The sequence below is a fragment of the Thunnus thynnus genome, chromosome 6 (genome assembly GCF_963924715.1).
Source record: "Thunnus thynnus chromosome 6, fThuThy2.1, whole genome shotgun sequence".
In the NCBI taxonomy this organism is placed as follows: Eukaryota; Metazoa; Chordata; class Actinopteri; order Scombriformes; family Scombridae; genus Thunnus; species Thunnus thynnus.
Window position 1 is genome coordinate 14,339,224 of NC_089522.1, and position 23,583 is coordinate 14,362,806.

General features: G+C 43.5%; 1 protein-coding gene across 8 annotated transcripts in view; it reads right to left on the reverse strand.

Annotated features, from left to right (window-relative positions):
- Positions 1 to 800: 800 nt before the first annotated feature.
- casz1 (castor zinc finger 1) overlaps positions 801 to 23,583 on the reverse strand; it is a 177,637-nt gene continuing 154,854 nt past the window's right edge. For 6 of the 8 annotated variants that reach the window (XM_067591931.1, XM_067591930.1, XM_067591929.1 and 3 more), the window contains 14 exons: positions 21,271 to 21,435; positions 19,398 to 19,570; positions 18,007 to 18,875; positions 14,476 to 14,608; positions 13,989 to 14,052; positions 12,880 to 13,046; positions 12,465 to 12,587; positions 12,042 to 12,362; positions 11,744 to 11,942; positions 10,766 to 10,937; positions 9,017 to 9,165; positions 7,866 to 8,103; positions 6,681 to 7,037; positions 801 to 5,938 (listed from right to left, as the gene is read on the reverse strand). In XM_067591931.1, coding sequence (XP_067448032.1) covers positions 4,638 to 5,938; positions 6,681 to 7,037; positions 7,866 to 8,103; positions 9,017 to 9,165; positions 10,766 to 10,937; positions 11,744 to 11,942; positions 12,042 to 12,362; positions 12,465 to 12,587; positions 12,880 to 13,046; positions 13,989 to 14,052; positions 14,476 to 14,608; positions 18,007 to 18,875; positions 19,398 to 19,570; positions 21,271 to 21,435 — 4,431 coding nt within the window. In that variant the 3' untranslated portion in view covers positions 801 to 4,637. The remainder of the gene's footprint in view (positions 5,939 to 6,680; positions 7,038 to 7,865; positions 8,104 to 9,016; positions 9,166 to 10,765; positions 10,938 to 11,743; positions 11,943 to 12,041; positions 12,363 to 12,464; positions 12,588 to 12,879; positions 13,047 to 13,988; positions 14,053 to 14,475; positions 14,609 to 18,006; positions 18,876 to 19,397; positions 19,571 to 21,270; positions 21,436 to 23,583) is intronic. The other 2 variants (XM_067591935.1, XM_067591934.1) reach the window with 1 other exon arrangement.

The window sequence follows — 23,583 nt, forward strand, 5'->3', positions numbered from 1 at the left end:
TTTTGCTGCTGATAATTGCAGATAGTCTTATTGCTGTCATCTGTACATTTTATGCTTTTATTTAAACTAAAAATGTTCCAACATTTAAACTGTTGGTTGTGTGTTTATAACTTTCTCTTTTTTTTTCTGTTTATTTCTGTGCGTGCTTTTCCTTTTGGTTGTCGCAGTGTCTGTCCTCATAGGTATAATTACAGTTTCATCTCATCTTATATGATCACACTGTGGCTTCATGGCTGGCACATTTTTCTCTCTGAGCTTTTCCAGCTCTCCCTCTCTGGCTATTACTGCAGGATTCGGGAACAGCAGCGAGTCCAGGGCGGGCAAATCTCCATAAATCCTTCCACAGTGGCTTCCCTCTTCAGACTTCACTGTACAATATCTGTCTTCATCTAAGAGTGCACAGGCCCAGCCACCTGCTTTTCCTCTGTTCACCCCCTCCCTCCACGCTTTGTGAACTTAATAAAAGCTGCCATTAAGCAGCGCTTCATCTGTTTGGGCCCTAATCTGCCTTATAGGCATCATGTGACCACATATGCAGTGCACACCTGTCGTGTGTGTTCCAAGCCCCGACTGTTGCCTCTCCTCAATGCTCACACTCTCACTCAACCTGTTCCTGGCACATCAACCGACTAGACGTCAGCTAGGGCCAGCCCGCATGCATACCCACCGCACACATTGTTGGCAATCATAATGTATACTACTTGGAGGTGTTTGTGATAATGTAGACAGGATTCATTGGCTGAAATATGTGGCGTACTCTTTTGAGTGACTCAGAAAGATATCGACACTGAAAACAAGCCTAAAGTCGTTCAGTATGTTTTTATTTCACTGAGTGAAAAGCTCAATCTTTGCATAAGACATGCAGAAACAGAAGAAAAACATAAATATAGCACAATGAAGATGAACAGCACTGTAACCAAGTGGAAATAAGCAATAGGACTAGGATGAATAGTAGTGCTGAGGGCGACAACTTCAAGTAGAGACTTTTTAAAAAATTGCTTCATTGTCTACTTTTCATATAAAATGTCTCATGAATCTAGCCAAATTGAATGCTAACGGGAGATGGCTTTTAGTCCAAAAGTGCAATATATTTTACAAAGTCTAAAATGTTGCTCTGTTTATCCACTACGCTGCAGTAAGCAGGCAGCTTTCATATTACATTTTTCCAGCAGTGGAAATACATCTCAGTTTATTTCCCCACCACTTTTTTATACCATCCTTTTTACTCTGTTAATTAAAACAGTAAAATGATCTGTCGTTTCGGCAGCAGCCTATGCAGGATTTGGAGGTCGTTTCCGTCTGGTTTTTGTGTAATATAATTTTCATGTTTATTCTTTTTTTTTCTGGAAGATTATATACAGGATGCCAGCTGGCTGACAGATGGTGATGCCTTTACCCATGTTTTTTTTTTTCTTTCTTTCTTTTTTTTTTTTTTTTATTAAAAAAAGAAAACATCACAAGGAAGAGAAGGAGGAAGGACAGGAACAGCTGTAGACGAGGGGACAGACAGAACTAGCACACTGGCCACTGGGTGACATGAGGGAGTGGGAGGAGAACCCAGCACATGGCTCAAGGCAAAAAAAAAAAAAAAAGAAATAAATGAACGAAAAAAAATAAATGTGCCCTGTTAACACTGAACAAGACACAGAGAGCCGTCTTGTTAGCAGTAGCAGGCCTCTAAATCTCCCTAATGGTCCTCGGCTCTGATCTTGTTCTCGCACTAGAACGTCAAGCGTGAACAACGGGCGACCCCGACAACAAATATTGTTGATTCCTCTACCTGCATGAATGCAGATGTTTGTTTTGTTTTTTGTTTTTTTCTTTTCTTTTCTTCTTCTTCAAAATCTGTGACAAAAAAAGGTCCCAGTTGGATTTAGAGCGGAACAAAGCAGGCAAAAGACGCACAAGGTCATGAAATATGAATCGAAGCTCTGAGCAGCTGGGACGGAGCCACAGGTCTGTGTTCTTACAGCCGCGGCCTATCTGTCTCTCTCAGGGGTAGAGACACAGACACACACACACACACACACGCACGCACACTTCAGTAGTGTCACTGACAGATAGAAAAAAAGAGAGAGTGCATTGCTGTGACCTTTCCCCTCTATGTGTGACCCAAAATGTCCTCAAGCTGAAGCACTATCAAGCACTACATGTGTGTTGTTATAATAATTATAGTTTCTTTATTTTCAGCTTTTTACAAATCCTACTAATCTACACACACACACACACACACACACATACACACATACACACACACACACACACACACATAAACTAAATTCAAGTGCACAATATCTCCCAGCCCCCACAGTTATCTCAGCAAAATGATGAGAAAACAAAACAAATGCAGTAACGCCTCCGCTTTGCAGCAGAGTCCCGGGAGACAGTTCAGTCTGAACGAGGCATGCCCACAGCAAAGTAAAATATAAACCAAGAATTTCAATTAATGAGGAAAAAAAGCACACACACACACACACACAAAATGACAAAAACGAGTTGTTAAATAAAACAGAAACATTGATGAATGAATTCAAATCAGTGTATTTGAGTTTGAGCTTCTGACATAGTTTGGAGAAAAAATAATATACTGCAAATATAACGGAATCTGCCAATGCTATATAGTAGCAACAACTTTTTCCCAAAAAATCTGGACCAAGGGTAATTAAAAAAAACAAACGTCACGCACACAATCAAACTATAATGAGGCTATTTGAATTTTTAACTTTTTATTATTCATTTCTCCTTTTTACGGTTTTCTTTTTAAAGGAAGCTGTTCATCAAAGAGCATTTTGTTCATATATAGTTATTTTTTTACAGAGGAAAATACTGTACAACCTTTTTTTTTTTTTTCTTCTCAAAACAATATCTGGAGGAATATCATCTACACACATTATTATTCCCTATATTATGATCATTTATTTCCAATGCCAAGCTCAGGAGATAATTCATGATCAGTGTGTCCACTCCTCAGTCGTATATATTCGCTCAATATAAACCAGAAGGTGGCTTTGACAGATTTATAATTTAGTACTACAGTAAGTGAACTTCTTAAAAATTTATTTAAATCACAATCCGTATTAGTGTTTCTTAACAGGGCGCCATTTTTCTGGCGCACCCATTTCCTTTTTGTCAAACTGTCCAATCACAGAAGCAAAAATAAAAACCAGTCTTTAAATAAATCACAAAACAACAGTTCTTTGTCACACTAACATCTATTTGTGCATTAAAGCAAAGTGAACTAAAACAACATCCTTAAAGCAAAGTCCCTGTTAAAAGATATATATCATTTTTTTTTTTCAGACGGTAAAAATGAACCTAAAAAGTGCAATAACACCCTAAAAATTTCTCATTGGAAGGTCACATAAATATTAAATAAAAACCGTTACAACAGGAGCTCAACCACAGCCATAGTGAATGGAAAACAAAATGCCGTTGAGACATTTTCGGTCTGTACATTTTCAACATTAAATACACTCCCTGACGCTCTCTCTGTCATCCCCCCCGCTACATCTGAGTGACTCATCGTTTCCTCTGGTCAGTCTGACACCCCTAGCCCCCCCCCCAACCCACCCACTCCCCGCCCCCACCCGACTCGCCGGTCATTAATCACGACCTCGCCTGCTTACAGATCGATATGCTTCTGACTAACAACACAACAAAACGACACTGTAATGCAAAGATGCAAATGGTAACAAAAATATCTTTAAATATGCTTATGAGTTATCTATCGTCATCGTCATGGTCAGCTAGTATAAAAGTGCACTATCCACACACAAACTTGATTCCTCCACAGGGGGATTAAATTACAAGGGCTGAGCTTGGTTTTTGGTGCTAGTCGAACGTTTCTAGCAGAATGTCAGAGAGAACTGTTGAGACTGGCGGCTTGCTGGACGCCCGACTGCAGCTGAGACTGACCTGAACAGTTACTGGTCAATTCCACTTGTCATTGAGAAACAAAGTCAAACATCTGAGAGTGATGAGAACGAGCAAAATGTCTCCCCTTCCTCTCAGTGTCTAATAATAATAATTAATAATAATATTAATACAGAAAAAAAAAAGATCAAATGTTTGAACGCATCCTGTTTCCCCTTAGTGATTCACTTCCCTTTTTCTAACGTATCCACGGCCCTGCAGTTCATCCTCATCGTCTGGGCCAGCGATTTCCTTTTTGTATATCATCGTTCACACACGCACGCACGCACGCACGCACGCACACACACACACACTTACATATATAGTTATATAGAGAGATTTGTTTTTGTTTTTCTAACTTTTTTTTTTCCACACACAAAAAAGTGAAAAAAATAAAAATAAATTAAAGTCAAACATGCACGCACACAAAAAGACTGATGTGTAGTAAAATGCTTTACATTGCTGCCCCGTGTGTAAAACAGGGCCTAATTCTGTGTGTCTCCGTTCATATTTTTTTAATGCATAATTGAATTAATAATGTTGGTCATCTTGTAAACATCATAATAAATCATTTTGGGCCGTCATTTTCTCCACGTTGTTGTTGTGTTTTGTTGTCATCTGAAGTCTCTAAACATGATAAATGAGGCCACTTTCATTTTTGTTTGTTCATAGTACACAGGGTTTTTCTTCAGTTCCTACAGTCACTGTTAGTTTTTTTTTTTTTTTCATGGGTCAGCATCTTGCTTTTCCAGTTGGGAAGTATCAGTGTGATTAACGGAAGCATCAAAACTCTCCCCATTGTCCTTTTCACCGTCGGGCTCTGCCATCGAATCATCGTTTGAGTCAGAGTTGACATCCTCCTCTGCCTCCTCCTCCTCCTCCTCCTCCTCCTCTTCCTCGTCCTCCTCTTCTTCTTCCTCCTCCTCTGCGTGCGCCTCCTCCTCTGGCGACAGGTCGTCTTCAGCCTCTCCAGATGTTCCTGTGGTGTCTTCCTGAGCTGCCGGCAGACCTAGCGGGGGTGTGGGGTTGTGGCCGGGGGTGCATCGTGCCGTGTCATGGGGCATCTTCTTGCTGAGGTCCAGTGAGTCGCTGAGACCCAGACCGGCTGCGTTCTTGAGGAAGAACAGGGAGCTGCTGGTGTCGGTGCCCAGGTTGAGGGAGCTGTCCAGGCTGATGGAGGACGGCGGGTACGAGTGGTTATACTCAGATCCAATGCCACTTGTTGAATAGAGCATGGAGGGAGCACTGCTGTTAATGGTGTGGGACAACCCGTGGAAACCAGCAGGTGAGGAAGTAGAAAGACCCAAAGAGGCTGGAGGGACCGCCGACACGCTTCCACCTAGGTGGTGCACCGCTTCCTGTTTGGGTGACACAGACGGCATCTCACCCCGCTCCTGCTTCTCATGCTTTCTCTTGTGGGAGTCCATCTGGGACATGCCCACCACAGTGTGCTTACACTCAGGGAAGGTGCAGTGGAAGTGCGAGCACTTGAGCTTATATTTGCAGTCGGGAACCTCACAATCAGCACTGGAGCTGAACTGGCAGAAGCCAGCGGCGCTGATGACATCTTGCTTGCCGTGGTGCTTGCGGTGGGCCGTCACCTTGGTGCTGTCGGTGCAGCGGAAGCCACAGCGCAGACAGTGGAAATGGGTGCTGTTTCCTGAAAACTGGCAATCAGGGAAGTTGCAGCTGAGAGAGGATTTGAATCGCTTGAAGTCATCCAGGACCAGGTTGTCCACTCGGTCGTGGTGCTGCGCGTGCTTGTACATGTGGGTGCGGCCGCAGAACTTGTAGCCACAGTTCTCACGTGTGCAGTGGTAGTGGGTCACCTTCAGAGAAAACTGGCAGCCGGAGTCCTTGCAGTTCTCGTACAGGTCATAGCGCCGGAAGCCTTCCAGCATCATTCCCTCATCCAGCATCTTTCGTGACGATGCGGTCTTGCGGCGCTTGCCGAATGGTGACATGTCCTCAATGATCCAGAAGCGCTTCTTAGCTCCAGTGGCCGTCGGAATGGAGATGGTGTTGCCTGAAGAAAAAGCACATTAAAGAACAATCAGTTGGTTCACAAACAAAATCCACAAACTACAAGAAAAATCACACTGTGAGATCGTCCTGGTTGAAATGTGCGACCTTACTCAGCCAGAAGTGGTTCACAGCTGAGTAAGCACAGAGAGCCACAAATTTTTTTATTCCTAATTCCCAGAATGATTAAAGGAGGGGGAAAATGATAGATTGACTTTGGAACATGACACTTTTACAGGGTGTCTCCAGCCTCCAAACAGAGGCGGAGCTGTGGGTCTTAACCGACCCTCTTATCTCCAATGTTGTTTTATGAGGGGCACCCACCTTTTGCAACACCCTGGGGTCACTGCTAATGATGTGATCCCTGTTCTGTAAGACAGGAAGCAGTGGGCCTCGATAAAACTTGAGGCGTGATTAAAATAAGAGCTTGCTGATGCAGCCTTGTTAATGGAAGCTAAACAAGGCCCAGACTTCGCACTACAGGTACCAAATTTACTGCTCTATCAGTAAATCCTGGTCATACTAAAGTGGAAACATACGCAAGGGTGTAAGTTAAGTAATTATACATAATTGTGGTACTCAGTAAGCATGCACTTTTCATCATTTCTATATGAATGTTCTTTTTTTGCATGCTGGAAAGCCCCTTTGATTTTCTGTAGAGAAAGGTTGGATCACACAGTTAAATGCTGCACAGGACTCAATTGAGAGTGACAGCTGCAGTGTTGGTTTGCGCCGGGGATAAGTACCTGCAGCATCCTGCACTATAGGGACGTCATTTTTAACCGGAGACGGAGTGGCAATGATGGGGCTGAAAGCTGGTGTGTTGGTTGGCATGACAACACTCCGAGTGGCTCCCAGAGAGGCGCTGAGCAGAGAGTATGACAGACAGGATGGAGAGAGGAGGTATGGGAGTGAGGGGAGAGGAGGTCGGAGGAGAGCAGGAGAAAGGGATGGGGCCTGGGACTGGAAGCCAGGCTGAGGAGTGGAGAGAGGAGGTGGTGGTGGTGGAGGAGGAGGAGGAGGGGAAGAAGGAGGTGCATTTTGGGTAGCGCTAGTGTCAGCAGGGGTGGTAGGAGCAGAAGTGGTGGCGGGGTAGCCTTGTCCTGGAGAGACAGGTTGACCAGAGAGGGTGAAGGACAGACAAGAGGGGAAAAACACACAGACGGGTACACACGCACACAAAAACAAGGGTCAAATCACACACACACACACACACGCACACACACACATACACATATAGGGATGGGAGGTAAAAAGGGAAAGATAAAAGATAAGAGAATGATACAAAATGAGGCCCATTCAAGACAAGTAACCCAAACACCAGCCAAAACAACAATGATGAGAGTAGTGGATAATACTGGCAACACATGGAGAAATGTGAAAATCACAGGCAGGCTCAGATTTAGAAAAAAGCAGAGGAGAATCTTTTTATATAGTAAGTTTGAGGAAAAATAGGCTGTTTCTCTTTTCCTTTCTCCCACAATTCAACCCACTAAAAGTGCTAAAGTAGACATAAAGCCACAGGGGTGATCTCTGGCCAAAGGAAAATGTAATAAGCTACACACAGTGCAATAACTCAAACCACCGATGTACAAAATGGATGTTTTATGAGGATGACCAGGCAAACTGTCCACGACTCAGAACATAAGAATACAGCATTGTCATCACCCTCATACAGTACATTATGATTGATGTGTCATTATGCTATTGACTGTAAGTCAAACTACTACATCATGAAATACATGACTTAAGAATGCATGAAATGACAAGTTGCTGTTTTTCTGGGTAAGGTAGATGAGTGCTTTGGACTGAGTGAAGCATGATGCACAATGCTGAATTTACAAAACCAGTAATGCACTATTCACCTGTTGGACTAAACTCTCTATATGCTGACACTTTAATACATGTGTGCACTGTCTTGGAGAACTCACCTGCTGGAGAACCATCGTTGCCTACAGGTGTGCTGGTGCAGCTGCGGTCCTGGTTGGAGGACTCAGAGGAGAGGCCTAAGGGGCTGCCTCCTCCTCCCATGTAGTCCATGTAATCATCAGTCTCATCCATGATGCCGGATGAGAAGCCGGAGGTGATACCGGGGTGGGCTCCTACGGCCCCGGACATCATGCCAGACGCATGCTGCATATCATCTGCCCTCTGGCCAAGTGGCATCACCTGGAAAACAAATAATCTTCATTGTAAAAGGATGTTTGAAACAAACATCTTGGAATATAGCATGTTATTAATGCAGGTGTTGTCTCTTGGCATACAACCAAGTGTTTCTCAACATACCAAAGTATTTTGAAAGACTGAACCTCATACTTGTGTCATTATATGAAGGTTTCAAAATGAAAAAAGAACAAAGAGAACTAGAAAAACCACATGTTTAAATTCATGTATGGTACAACATGTACCACAGAGACTGAGTTAGGTGAACGAGTACACGCCAGTGTGAAAAATTTAATCAGAAGAATGTCATGAGTGATTTGTCATTGACTGGTATGACAGGATATGAGCTGTACTTTCATTTTTGCAGAAGAACACTGAATTAACTTTACTTTTACTTTTTACTCTATTCCCTGAAAAAATATCATATTTTAAAAAGGCCTTTTGCAGCAAAACCCTCTTGAGTTTAGTAGCTCATTTCATTTTACATACAACTTTATATAACCCGAAGATTTCCTCTGTGCTTGTTGGAAGAGGACCTTATTTATTGTAATCTACAGTCATTATCTTCTTGCAGCAGAAACCGCAACGACTCTGTGTGGGAAGATAAAATCTGAGTGAAAATCTATTTATCAGTTAAAGCAACTTTAAAAATCTAGTTATTTTTTGGTGAAAATCGGTTTTAAAAAAGCAAATCAATGAGCCTTAATAAAGAAAACAAGATCTAAACAGCTACACAGTAGCTCTGACGCAGTAAATACATTCCCTATTTAATCAGTAAAAGGGTGTGTGAGGTATTTGGCTTTGTGAGAATATGTCTCAATAAACTTGTATAGTTTCACTGAGGTGTTCAGCCTTTTTTTCTTCAGATAATTACCCTTTCAGAATGGCATGTGTCATATAACCCAGTTTGTATCAGTACCTGGGATGGGACTCTATCAAAGTTCTTCCCGAGCATCCGTCTCATGTGTTTGCGTGCATGTGAGGTCATCTGGTGCTTGAGCAGGAAGGAGAACTGGCAACCCTCACGGATGCAGTGGAAGTGGCTGTTCACTTGGTTATACTTACAACCTGCGAAAAAGAAAACAGTAACAACTGTAAACTCTCCATCAGCAGATTAATTTATCTTTGGCTTCTTGTCAGGCGTCTGAGAGCAGCCACTGCGCTGAACGCAATATTATCAGTGTGACAGTGTTATCATTAGATCAAATACAAAGTGAAATATTTTTAGGTTTTTTTAATTTCATGATATAGCTCTGACAAAAGAGGGATCGGGTTTCAAAGTGTTTCGGAGTGTACATGTAGGAGGAATATTAGATCACTATGGTGTCACACTGAGCAAGTCAAGGCTTCTGTGCACTAAACCTGTGGAGCTCTTTTATTACACTGACATGCTTTATTCAATTAGGAATTTACATAAATAAATTCTCATTTTCTGTGGGCCAATAATGCACACACCCTGCAAACCAAAGTAAATATACAATTATTACCATATTAAATTCATTTTTCAAAGTATCTCCATTGTCATTTTTCCTTTTGTTCTCCATTGTACTCCTGTCTGCTTCGTATTCTTCTGTTCTTTTCTCGTGTTTTAACCGGTCTAGCTCTAATTGCTTTATGATTTCAAATTAAATGAATGTTCCGTTTTGTGCCTGTTAATCAAATACCATTATATAAAAGCAGGCAGAAATAATTGAAAGAGTAACATGCTGGGCAGGTGCTAGCATGTCAGTAACCATGGCACCCAGTTTAAGAGCACAACACGTCTGTGTCATCAAATAGCTTTTGCACACACAATGTTTTAAACACGCAAAGTTGAGCAAATAACAGTAACCCCCGTGACACGGAGTGCCTTTTGTGAGACAGAAACCAGGTAACATCATCAGCGGTGTTCAGTTTAATGTTGCTGCCATGGATACTGGCAACCCATCAATTCTTTATGACTGGAGTGCTAGCGATGGTAATCCTTTCTGTTTTTCCCCCAGCCCAAACAATACAGCTGGCAGATCAGGCTGGGGACAAAAAACAGCTGTTTAGGGCCTGTTTTTGTTTGCTTTGTTTCTGCGTTCTGAAAAGCTTGTGTAAGCGCCTGAAAAAAACAGATCACTTTTAATTCATTTCTGTGCGATGGCAGCGGTGGCTGTGAGGCGCAGCTTCAGAACACAAACAGGCTAAACCAGACAAGCCGGATAATTAACAAACACAAACCTAATTGCTCATTTCTGACAGGGGCAAAAGGAAGAAGAAAACAACCTGGATGTGATTGCCCTCTTTGACGTTATTTCTCATATAGTACAGGCAAGACTTCCTTTGGGACTTGAGGTACCATTGTGAATATACAAAACACAGCAACAAAACCTGTGAGGCAGATTTGTTTCATGCCTCTTAAACCACTCTAGTAGCACAACACTGTGTTTGCCAACACTGGTCTCTCTCCCTTTGTAAACACAGAGAATATCCTCTTGCAACAGCCACCAAAAATCAATCCACATCTTTCTCAATTTGACACCTTTAATCTGCACATCTCTCCCAGCAAAATAATATCAAAAGCCGGAGTGTTTAGGGGTTGCGGGATGATGTACGGAACAAGAGGCAAATACAAAAATGTAAAGAAGAGAGACAGCAGGCAAAAACTAATACAGGGGGAGAAGTCTTCTTTATGAGAACTTACCCAGCCTCCCACACTCCTCCTTCTTGGTGAAGTATTTGAAGCCATTGGCGGCACGGCGCTCTGCCTTCTCGTGCTTCTTGACGTGCCACGGCAGCTTGGTGGTGATGTTAGTGACAAAGAAGCAGCCAGGCCGCAGACAGTGATAGTGGCCCCTCATTCTGAACTCGCAGTGCTGCGGAGAGATTTACAATTTCAAGAGTCAAATATGCTGAATGTTTGAGAGCCAAATAATATTTCATCTTCTGTCCAAAGTGGACATAACACACTTTCTCCAAAAACATAATCAACACCTCACAGGGCTTTCCTTTCCAGTCATTTGGAACATCTCACATATTTAAGTAGGATGACTTTTTTTTTTTCCAGGCTTCCCACAAACACCCCTCCTTTCGAACATGTCTGTACACCACCATCTGTTTGTGAGGCCCAAATCCCAAAGGACTGGGCCAAATAAGATCTGCTCAGTTCAGGAGATGGGGACTAAGGGGAGGAGGGAAAGAGGAGGAGGAGGAGGAGGAGGAGGAGTAGGAGAGAGGGGGGGACTTTTTGTGAGAGGGGTGATTTTCGACACATTAATGAATTCATTTAAACGGTTTTCCAAATATGGGCTCATGAGAGCAGGCAGGGGCTGCCATTTAGGTTTCATTTGTGAAGCATTCCCCTGATTTTTGCCCTATTCCAGACAGCCTTGTTTACTGTGCAAGTGACAATGATTTATTGGGTAATATCAGCTAAATTGGCCTTTTCTGAGAGGAGAATGCGGCAGTCAGAATGACATCATTGACATATAAACAGGCATTACTGGGGTGAGTCGACTGTCTTTTTCAGCAGAGATGGAAGACGGGTAGCAGCGGTTGTGAAAGCCTTGAGTCAAATAACCTCAAATACCGGTCTAATAGATAGTATACTTCATGCTTAGAAAACTGTGGGAGATGACAGTAGGTGATTCAGCTCCTGGCTGAGTTATCAAGCCGCACTCACCTGGTTAGGACAGAGACACTGGAGAGAGTAGTAGGAAAACTGGTCGCGGACATTGACCAGGTTGTTGTTGGGGTTGATGTGGTCCAAACAGTGGGACTCGGCCTTGCCAGAAGTCTTGCACACATACTTGCAATTCCCGAACAAGCAGTGGAAGTGGAACTTGTTTGAGTACTTACAGTCAGTAGCCAAACAAGGATCACTGGATGGATAAAAATGGGAAATGCAGTTTAATCAACACCAAAAGAGGAAAAAGAACATACTGTACTGTCATGTAATAAGATACAAATGGTCCTCATACTTTTCCTGGAACTGCAGAAAACCAGGTTTGACTTGTGGCTTAGCATTCTCCAGAGAGGTGGTGGCCAGAGGGGAGTTGGATGGCAGGTTGGGCATCGAGGCCGGCATCTGGGGGATGCTGCCGGTCAGCTGCTTCCAGGCCAGCAGGGAAGGAGGAGGGGAACTGTAGCCACCAGAAGAGGTGAGGTGCGCCACATCCATGGAGGAATTGTTGGCCACAGAGACGGGAGCAGCAGGCTGCATAGGGGCTCCCTCACCAGAGGCCTTGCCCTCACTGAACGGAGGCTCCGACTTCACTTTCAATGTAGCTCTGAGGTGGAAACTGAAAACAAGACGGAAGCTCATTTTTATGTTGATCAATAAAGTAGAAAACTAAAATGTGGGAAAGGTATATTTGCTGATCATGAACCAGTGTGACACTTACTTAGCATGTTTTATGGCCCCATCCACAGTGCTGAAGAGTGCACCGCAATCCTCTACCACGCAGTGAAAATGCACTTTCTGAAGGAAGTCACACTGAGCCTCACAGAAGTCATCTGTGTCAAACCTTATAGACAGAGAATGAAGACTGTAAATCTACTGCCTTCCCAAATGAACAACAAACAGTAAGAAGACAACTGGTTAAACTCCTCATCTGACAGTAAATGTCTGTTGGTATGTTGTACAGTAAATCATTTCAAGTTCCTGTAAGACCAGATTCTTTGTGTTTCAGGGGGTTTCCAGTGAGGAATAGTGTTTACAGAAAAAGGCTCTCGCACTTTTAAAAACACTCCCGTTTTCTCACTATTAAAATGAATCCGAAAACTGAACATTGAATGCATTTCCTGCGTGTTTTATACCTGCGGAGGTACGTCTTCCAGATCTCAGTGGGTTTGTCCAGGCCCAGGGGCCTTTTCAGCACTCTGTTCAGATATTGTGCTGCCTCTGAGGTGTCGCTGCCCTGGCCTGTCTCCAGCTCTGTCTTCAGGTTCATGGCGTTGAAGAGGGCAGGGTTCACCTCTGACATCTACAAAACACACGACACACAAAGCCAGCAGCCGCTGCGTTAGCTCAGCATACGTAAGCGGGGCACTCGCATATGTTCGGATGCGTGCAAGAGTTTAAACGCATACACACACAAATGATTTGGCGAAGCAAAAAAGCACAGCCAGATTTACAAACGCCCAGGATTTTGCTTGAGTGCAGGCCAAGCATGTTTGCCAAGTGTCCACTGGGAGCAACTGTTAACCCTTTTATGTGATGTGGTGGCTTGAATCAAACTCCCAAATGCCGACATGACATGAAGAGCTGTTGGACAACAGGTCTTCAAACTCCTCCACTGGGTTCAGTGACTGCTTTGAGGAGGGAGACTCTGAAGTTGAGCTCTCCCAGGGAAAAGTTGAAAAAGATGATGTGTGTGTCAGTTTGTAGAGGGGAAGCATGTAGGAGGAGGGAAGTCTTGACCGGTTTCCGAGAGTAAAACAAATGGAGGCTTATCTGTCATTACATCATCAAAGTGATGGAAGACAATGTCCATTTTAATCTTCACCAAAAAAATACACATTTAAATTTCCATACGCTAACATTTAGACTCGCTAAAAAATGAGGGCAGCGCCTTCCTGTTTTTTCTCCTCTGACTTCTTAATCAAATAATTTACAAACTCTATAAATAAATGCAGAGCGAGGCGGGGGAAGAAAAAGTATAAAGGAGGAGAAAAAATGGACGGCGAGTTCAAAACAGCTCATCAAAAAACAAACATCTCTATATATCTGGCATGGCACCCAGCTACTGCTTCATTGTATTAATTTGTGTGAGGTGCAGTGAAAATTACACTGTATGAAAAATGGCAGGAAAATTTAAATGATACAAACTCATCTTATTAGCGGTGAAACATTAAAAAACAAACAGGCCCCTCCGTATCCCGCTAATTTGTCTTGGGATGAAAGGCGTTTGATGGATGGATCTTACCTTATTCATAAGCGAGGATAAAAGAGATGTATTCCCTGGTACAGGGTGTCCGTTTGATTCATTACTGGAACAAGGAAAATGAACAATGTTTAGTCAAGATTTGCATGAGAACAGTAAATATTACTATTTATCACACAAGGTGTGCCTGTATAATGAAGAAGAAAAATGCTGTCTTCTTAAGAAATAAGATCTACTGTGAGTTGGAGGGAAGATTGGAGTTGAAGGTTTATGTAAACATCCTTCTCACGCAAAAATGGAGAAATATGTTGAGGATGTTATAATTGGTATGCACATGTATATAAATGGAATATTTTTGATAAATAATTGTGAATATAACCCTGGCTGCCAAGACTGTAGAAATCATTTATCAGTCAGAGAAATCTTATTTCCTTGTTGATTGATTTTGTGAATATGTTATGTGAATTTACAACAAGAATCAACGTTTCCTATACATCATTAACCCTGTGTTTCCTATGGGGCTGTGTACCTGTGGTCTTTCTTGCTCAGGTCCAGGCTGTGTTCCTGCGTGGAGTCTTGGGAGGCCCCAGAGGTGGCGTCCACTGGCTCCTGCTTCACTTGAACCAGATGGAACTGGCTGGCTGAAGCCGGCTGCCCGTTCCCTGAGGATCAAGCCAGAGACGCAGAGGAGAGGAGAGACAACAAAGTTATTGTTGGTCAGCATTATTACCCTATGACGAGATCCAATCTGACTTCTGTCCTGGCCCGAAAAGAATACTCCGAGTGATAATTATTGTGAAATTATGTCAGGCCGTCAAGCCTTTTAAACGGTGATTGAGAGGCGGGAGATATGAGGGAAAAAGACTCCTTTTTCTGCAGCACTTGTCACAACTCATTTGCCAGGCTGCCTCTTAACTGGTCATTAAGTGAGATGCTAATGCTGAGGGAAAGTGGCAGTCTCAGATTGGCCACCCCCCTCCCTTCCCACCTTCCCAGGCTCCTCGTTGGCCTGACAACGGGCGGCAGCCAATGCCACTGAGCATACCCACAAGGAACAGCGGTGCTATGTCGGTCAGATTGGAGCTGACAGCCAATCAGATTGGTTCAAATAGCGTGACCTCTCGATCACATTCGCCTCCAAATAGGTATTCAGTGGATGCTGTGAGCGAGGACAGGAGCGCTAAAATGAAATAAATAAAGACCAGGGGACAGCGTGGGGTAAAAATGCTGACAGGAAGGTGAAATTCTGCCCCCCCTCCAACCCCGATCCCCAAGGGATTGAAATATTAATTTGTCCTGGGGCTATACAGAGAAAGCTGGGCTTTTGGTAGACAATAAGTGGTGTTTTATTTAAAAAAAAATATGTGAGCAGGAGGGGTGAAGGTCCCAATGTAGCCTCTCAGACACTAAAACTGGAGAGCACCAGCGGCCGTGATTGGTTTGGTGAGGAATCTGTTGTTTAGGAGTTGAGCCTGGTGCTGAGGGATTGTGACAAGCAAGGTCATGGGCAACCAAGTGTATGCCCTTGGCCCTCAGCCGGGTGAGGCCCCTCTCCTTTTTCTTGCTGGGGAGAAAACAAGACCAGCCTACGTAAGGGGGAAACCGAGCAGAGTTCCCCCCTGCTACAAGATGACCCAGAGACATATCAGGCAGAATAGGAGTGGAAAAGCCAGTCTTGGGCCTTGTCAGCTGAAAGCTAAGAGATGGGGAAGTGTCAGTGTCAGTTCAGTTTGACAATGGCTGAGGTTGGAGGGGCTGGGGGTGGGGCAGGGGTGGGGCTAAATGAAAACAGCAGTCAAACAATTTTGCGTCTGCTTTGAGGTCAATGAATCCTTACCAATTGTCCATCCAGCCCTCCTTCCCTCCCCCCAACTTGATAAGAATACACCCAAAATTAACTAGCCAGACAAACCCTGCCTTGTCATTGACAATTAAATCAACTCTCAGACCAAATGGGAGCACATTATATCAAGAGCAGCCACTCACTATATGATCTACACATGATCACCAAGCAGATTAAAGAATTCCTTCAGTGCTTCAGAGGATAAATTCACTGTTTAAGGTGGATTAAAGTGCGAAAGTCTCTTGTTCTGTTTCACATTATGAAGTTGTTTTTTTTTATATCCGCTTCCCAAAGAGGGAGAACAAATGAGTTTGACTCAAAACAGCTACTTTCTGGAAATTATCCAAGAATAATGTACCACCATGTAATTACTCCGGATAAGATACAGAGCTTGTGAAAGATCATTTGTACTGTGTGTCTAATTAGTAAACCTTTCATATGCTTGAATCTCTGGGAAAAAAACACTTAAGGGTAAAAGAGTGTAACATTAATACAAAAAAAAAAATGCTGTGAAAATACTGAAAGCAGAAACAGGAAAAATGCACAATTCACTAAAAATAGAGGCGAAGTTTCACAACCCTAATGAAAAAGATAAGCACTGTGAATGTGAAATGTGAAAATAGCCACAAACATAGTGACTTTTCTCACACCTTTTTGACAGAGAAGCACAAACCACTTCCTCCTCAATTTAGCCCTAAATGTCCTGTTCACACATTTTATGAAGCAAATATGAGAAACAAAACCACAGCTACCCCTCCATCTTGTACCTGCACTGAACTTTTAAAATTTTAGATTGACATAGAGGAGCTTATTTCAAACCAGCTTTGTTATCCAACAGAGAGATCTGAGCTGCAGCCTCTCAGTGAGCCAACAAGAGGGGTGGTGAAGGCACCATCTGTAGAGGCCCCACCCTCAGTGGGGGCCTTCTCAGTGTTCAGACTACCTGCTGGAAGCCCAGAGGTGGAGCTCAGCCTGACAGCCTGGGCTCAGCTCAGCTCCCCGGAGCAGCTGCCCCAGCTCTCTCCCAGGGCCTGTCCTGCTCCAGGAACACCACGAGGAATTGTAATCCTTCCCAGTCCCAACATCCGGAGATGCTCCCCCTTGCAGCCCCATTTACAATCCGCGCCCCACCTGCTCGGGCTCAGCACAGGAGGCCCCAGTGCTACAGAATGCAAGTCTGTGCTCTGCAGTGCATTATCAATTTAATGCTTTAACTTCATTTTCATTTTCAGAAGCTTTGTTTAGAGCATTATGATTAACATAGACAAGGCAATTACCTCCAAAATTTATGTGAATTGTGTTTATGCTAAATAGATATTGACATGTTTTTCTGGGAACAGAGGGTTTCTAGAAATTCAAAAAGTGTGTCTTTGCTGATGCATGCAAGTGTGTCTGACTTCTTGTATCAGTGAAAAAAAAAAAGCTTCTTTCTCAGCTCTGGTGCATTGAGTCATTTCTGCCTGAGCGATTTCTGTTTTTTTATCAGTTTGCATAGAGGATACGGAAAAAAAAACATTTTTTTTGTTCTCGCAATTTCTGAACTTAATTTCATTCCACCTCCATTTGCTTGGAACGGGCGCAGACATAGATAAGAGACCGATGATGAGGAAACATGTTCGACACAAGCCCCATGAGCCCCCACTCTGAACATCATAAGAGACTTTTACAGGCTCTACTCTCCCCTGTCAGCGCATTTATCTCCAAATGGATTGTGGGTATCTAACAAACGATCAACACAATAACAAGCCCAGAGCAGAGGACCATGCCTCCGGTATGTCCCTTTAAGCCTGAAAGCGGCAGTTTTTCTGCCTTTCTCTCCACTGTGGGATAGTGATAGAAATGACCTCTGAGTGCACTCTCTCTGCTCTGGCTGTAGTGGAACAAGTCCACACAAAGAAATAAGGATGTGGCTTTTAGTATACATGCAGTATACTCTCATTGGACACTTTCACAATTGAAAAGGTTGTTTTTTTCACATATTTTCACACTGTTGTCTCCAAATACAACACTAATTCATTTGTGTGTTTAGAATTTGCAAGTGTGTTTAACTGGTTCAGTTAACAGCAACAGAGATCACCAGGGTGCCCAGAATGATTTCTTCAAATTGCTTGTTTTATCCGACCAGCAACACAAAAGGCACTCATTATTTTCCATTGTTTATTTGGCTCTCTAAAATCACTTAGTAATTACACAATGACTTTCTGTGAAGTGACTGACCTGTGTCTGGGTTGTTAGAGGGCTTGAGGGCAGCAGCTGCCAGTCTGGCCATCATGGGTGATATCAGACCCTTGCTGGCTGAGATCTTCTCCATGATGGAGGAGGTGGTGAAGGAGTTCGGGGTAGACGCCATGGCTCCTTCTGCCCCTGCCGTGGAGCAGCCTTGGGTCAGTGAGTCGGTGGGCATGGAGTGGGCCCCAGAAGATACGGCTGATATCAGGCTAGCAGCCGGAGGAGGCGGTTGGAGAGGTAGCCTGGGCATGAGGGGGAAAAACGGGTTGGAGGCGGCCAGGGCGCTGTTGGACAGAGCAAGGGCCACCGGCATGTTGCTGGGCAGGGCCTGGGACAGCAGGCTGGACATTCGCTGACCCGCACTGGGCAGTGAGGGTGTAAGCTTGAGGGTGTGGCCTGACGGAGAGGAGGAGGAGACAGCAGTGGTGGGCGTGGCCAACAAGTGCGGTACAGTGGTGGACTGCTGGGTCGTCGGCGAGGCACTCAGGCTGGAGTTCTTGCTGCTGATGGTTGAGAAGTCCATCAGGTCATCGTTGCTCGATTCCTCTGGCTCATCCTTTGGCGCCAGGAAGGTGGAAGAGAGGCCCATGACTCCAGAGGAGCGGATGTGTCTGCGCTCATGTTTGCGCTTGTGGGAGGTCATCTGGCTAGTGGAGGTAAAGGTGAAGCCACAGCCTGAGCGGATGCAGTGGAAGTGGTTGGTGGCTTTGCTGTACACGCAGCCCTCATACTTGCACTCCTCATACTTATAGAACTTCTTGAAGCCATCTTTGGCATAGGCATCATCCTTGATGTGGTAGCTCTTGTGCTTCTCAATGTCACACTTGTTCTTGAAGGTGAATGTGCAGCCTGGGCGCCTGAGGAAAGAATGGAAAACGGGGGGAAAACATGATTAGATAGGATGCTGTGTTACAAAGCCTCCTCAGTACCTCTGTGCAGTTGGGAGTCATGGAGAGGGTCCACATGATTGAAATACTTGACAATGGAGGAATGATAACTGAGGAGGTTCAGTGACACAGCAGCAGCTCATTGACACGTCGCCACCTGCAACCTTTGCCAGAGGGATACATTTCATGACCGGAGTATGTAGAATCAACCAAGTGATTCTCTCTGACTGTTGATAATTGTGTTGTGGTGCATGCGACCAGGAAATAGATCAGCCTTTAGTCATGATTTCACTTGTGGCGATGATGGTAATGCTGCCTATAATTTATTTATTTATTTAAAATAAGGAATGTGTCTACATTCCCCATTTTTTCTGCAGATTCATTGCTTTTTGGAAACTGCTAATATGCCGATACTAATATGGGCCTCGACAGCTGACTGTTTGTTACTATTAATGCATGCTGAGAAACATTAACTATGTCAGCTCTGTTCACCTGCAGTGGAAGTGTGTAGTCTTCTGCCCATAGAATTGACACCCGACTGTGCCGCAGTCTTCGGTTGCACGAAATCTCTGGAAGCCATCATTGATCAGCTGGGCATTCTTTTTATGGAAGTTTTCATGGGTCATGACATCCGAGGTGCTGGTGTACACCTTGCTGCAGCCCACCTGCAAAGCAGAGACAAAGCATGGCAATCGAAAAAAAGATCTGGGCCCATAGCAGACATGAGAGTTTCAGTTTGCAAGAATGGTTTGAAAAAAGCCTACTTCTAAAAGGCAGTGCATTAAAGAGATCTGATATACTGTACACGCTATAGAGCTCAATGTGGTTTAGAAAATGCTAGTGGCCCAGAAATGGGTGGAGGAAGGTTGTTTTCTCACATTCAAACTTTAATTTGTGGTAATGCGCAACAGAGAGGTGCAAGTTTCAAGTCAAACCTCATGAATTGGAAACAATTTTATCTTTGTGACAATTGGAAAAAAGAAAAAATGTGACTGAAAGAGGCAGTGATCACACAACAGGCAGCTGAAACTACAGTACCTTCCTGGCAAAGCTGCCTTTTAGAAAATGAAATGTCATATTTGGAGTGTGACGATGTAGTCACCACAAACTTACTGTAACTCAGTTTGAGAACGGGTTTGAGAGGTAGAGGGGGCAGAGGAAAGCAGATGGGAGTAAGATGACTGTCTTGGTCTTTAGTTTAAAATGTTCTAGTACTCAGGAGCCCTCAGAGCCAACAGAGGGGGGAAAAAACAGGTAATGTTTGAATTAAAAGCAGCAATTGTATATCATCCCTGGCACTTTTCACACGCACAAACCGGGCAACTTCTCCATATTGAGTCAAACAATGAAAAAAATGCCACTCTGTTTTTTTCCCCCCTAAATCAAGAGTGCCGATGCCAACATCTGCAGGTTCTCAGGGACTGTTAAAACAAGAGCTGAAATGTCCTAATAACAATTACGCTGTTAGAGGGGTTTAAAAAAGAATATATCTCAAACCATCCTCCGCCGAGCTGCTGCCCTGCCGGTGAGAAAGCTCTCGGCACAATGACACGTTGAAAATAAGCAGATGTAAAAAATTAAACAAATCCAGAAGGGGGAATAATCTTCATCTGGCTGCTTGGTACTAAAAAATGAAAAATGTGTAGTTTATATAAACACCTAACTGAATTTTATCCATGCCAATTAAGGAGCGAGAGAGTGAAGAGGTGGGAGGAAAGCAGCCTCACGTGTATTCACCCTTTTCGATTTTCTTTTATTTACTTTAGGACACGTTTTGCCAAACTGCTCTTTAAAGACACTTTGGTGTAAATGGAAAAAGTGTGGGACTGTAACTCCACTTCACAGATGTAGGTAAACTGTGTGACTCTCAATCACCACGAAGAAGTTTTGTACGTCTTGTGCGTGGGCCTTGTCACAAATCAGGACATCGACTATATCATGATAATCTGCAACTCCTTTTTTCTACCCACCTTGTCCTGTTTTACACAGTCCTTAAATGATGTAAATGCTTCAAAAAAAGTTGTTTTAAGGCTCTTAATGGAACAAAACCAGGCTTTAAACTCTATGTAGACAGTGTGTGGTTTGTTGTGAGGCTGTGGAATGTAAACTGAAAGCTGAATTATGCATTTATCTGCAGCATTATATGGAACTTTTCTTTTATCTGCATAAGTAAGTTGTGGTTTATTTGAACTGTGTGTAATGCATAAGCATGGGTGGTCAAATTTATTTGATTTTTTAAATTCATTGTTATTTGTCTTTCGCTCTGTTTCCGTGTGTGTGTGCATGCGTAACTACTGTACGTGTTTGTGGGTATACTGTTGGTATGTGTGTAGGTGGAAGGGGAGGTGTGAGTCTGTGTATGTACCTGCATGCAGTGGTAATGGGTGCTTTTTCCATTGAGGTGGCAGCCATGGTAGTAGACGCTGCAGTCGTCCAGAGGGCTGAAGCGCATGAAGCCATGCTGCAGGGAGTTGTCCCTCTTCTTGTGCATGTTGTAGTGCCTGATTACATCCTGCTTACTGGTAAACCTCTGCAAAAGGGGAGGGGGGGGAAAAATGTACGGCAACAGGTTGGTGTTTATTTAAACCAGTCACAGAATCAGCAACAAGTCACTTTATCTCTGTGGAAGCAGCAGCTGCAACATGCGGGAGCCAATTGGCAGCTGGGGAGGGCTGTACAGACTGCAATGGAGAGGGCCAGGATGTCTTTTAAAGATGACGCGTTCTCTGGTTATTGATTTACTTTGCATATCTCAAATTTGTGCCCTATCCAAATACAGTACCAAAGGTTCTGGGACTTTATGAGTACACAAGAAGCTTCCACATGGAACATAAAGTATGTTCCCCACACTCACTCCCTGTCTCTACATTATTTTTTCCCTTGCACCAAAACGTATTTTTTTAATTAAGATGAATCAATTGACATGCAAGATCACAGTTCTGATGTTTCTGGCTCTGGAAAAATTATGTTCCGTGCAGATGGTTTTTCAGCGGTGCACAGGGGAAAACAGAAGACAACAGAAACAAACAAACAAACAAGCCAACCAAAAAACGTTTTCCCTTTCAATTCACTGAGATATGATTCCATTTTTAATTAAAGCATTAGCACTCGCTTTTGGTGCAGCCTCTGCCTGTAATGATGAGTGAATATGCTAAGAGACCCTCCTTCTGAAATTGCAAAATAAATAAATAAATAAAAATCCCTCCCACACCCAGGAGTCAGGAAGGGAAAAACAGAAAAGTCACTCCACAGAGACCTGCAGCAACCAAATCTGCTGTAATTGGGCTTAAGCTGATGTTACTGAAACTGTAACGGGAGATGCGCAAATCAATGAGACAGTTCTGTCTTCAATCCATATCAGTTGAGGGAAAAAACATCAGAAAGAACCATTCTAAAAAGCAACTAATTGCTGTACAAAGTAGGGTAATTGCTTTGTGTCATGTGTTCCACTCGCGCACAAGTAAAAAGCGAAGATCTCACACAGCTGTTCATTGCTTTGCTCTTGGCCTGTTTCCCACTGCATATTTCTGAGATGTTTGACTCCTGTAAGAGCAAACACTTCATTAGGATTTTCTTTCTAATTGTCAAATGCTTCAGATTAAGCATTTCTTTAATAATTTTCCTGAAAAATTCGGAGCTCAGCTCCTGGCTTTGGTCTTTCTAGTATCTACCGGTTGATGATGACGGAAGATAAGTTGAACTGCGGTCATGGTACATTCGATCCATCAAGCCGTCCAAAATAGGCCAGGGAGAGAGCTGACTGGGAAAAAGATCTCATTTTCAGTTGAGTGGTGATGAAGGTTGGGAGCCACTTGCTACATTTATTTTAGGATTCCCACTAGTGTGGCAAGATGCACACTCTCGCTCATGTACAAGCCCATGAAAGGAGAATGTTAAGACTCAGCCAATCGCCCGGAGGCTGGCAGTGGGATAATATTCCAGGAGTGTGTGTCATGTAACATTTCATGAGTTATCGCTTCGAAAGGGGCTGCTCATCACTGCCTGCCTGTTTTTTTCAGGGTATTGACATCCAGAGAGCTGGCTTCCAAAGCATATCTGTGTTTCCACGCAACGCAAAAGCAACAGAGAAATGTGGACCTGACCGTGGAAATTGCCATGATAACCTGAACTAACAGTCTAAATAATGACATGAAATTATTTTCCTTTGTATTCCTCCAAGAATGTGTCTCATCAGACTGTGAAGTGGATTCATGCAGAAAATGAAAGCTTAGATCTGTAATGCTTTTCACCACATAAACAATATTTATCGAGCGGTAATCTCTCTTGATCAGTAGCAGACAAAGGAGATTACAGCTGAAGATGGCTTAATTCAGAAAATTGTTAAGAAAGGAAGGAAAGCACACACGGCTCTGGCTGTGCATGGATTTTTGACGTCTTTGACAAATCTACCCGTGTTTGTCTAACTCTCTCAGGCCATATGCTACGGCAAACACAAGGTCTGTATTGTGATCTGCTTTGTGTTTTTTCTCCTTCCTGTGCCATACATGACAACTCCTGGGACCAGGACAAGATTAATAACGTGAAACGGGATTAAAGGCAGGCCCCTGACAGTGGCAGATGTCTTTAGAAAAAAAAAAAGAACACGGATAAAAAAAAAAAGAGCCATATTTCAAACATATCTACAATTAACCCTTGTAATAAAAGGCCAACTGTCAAA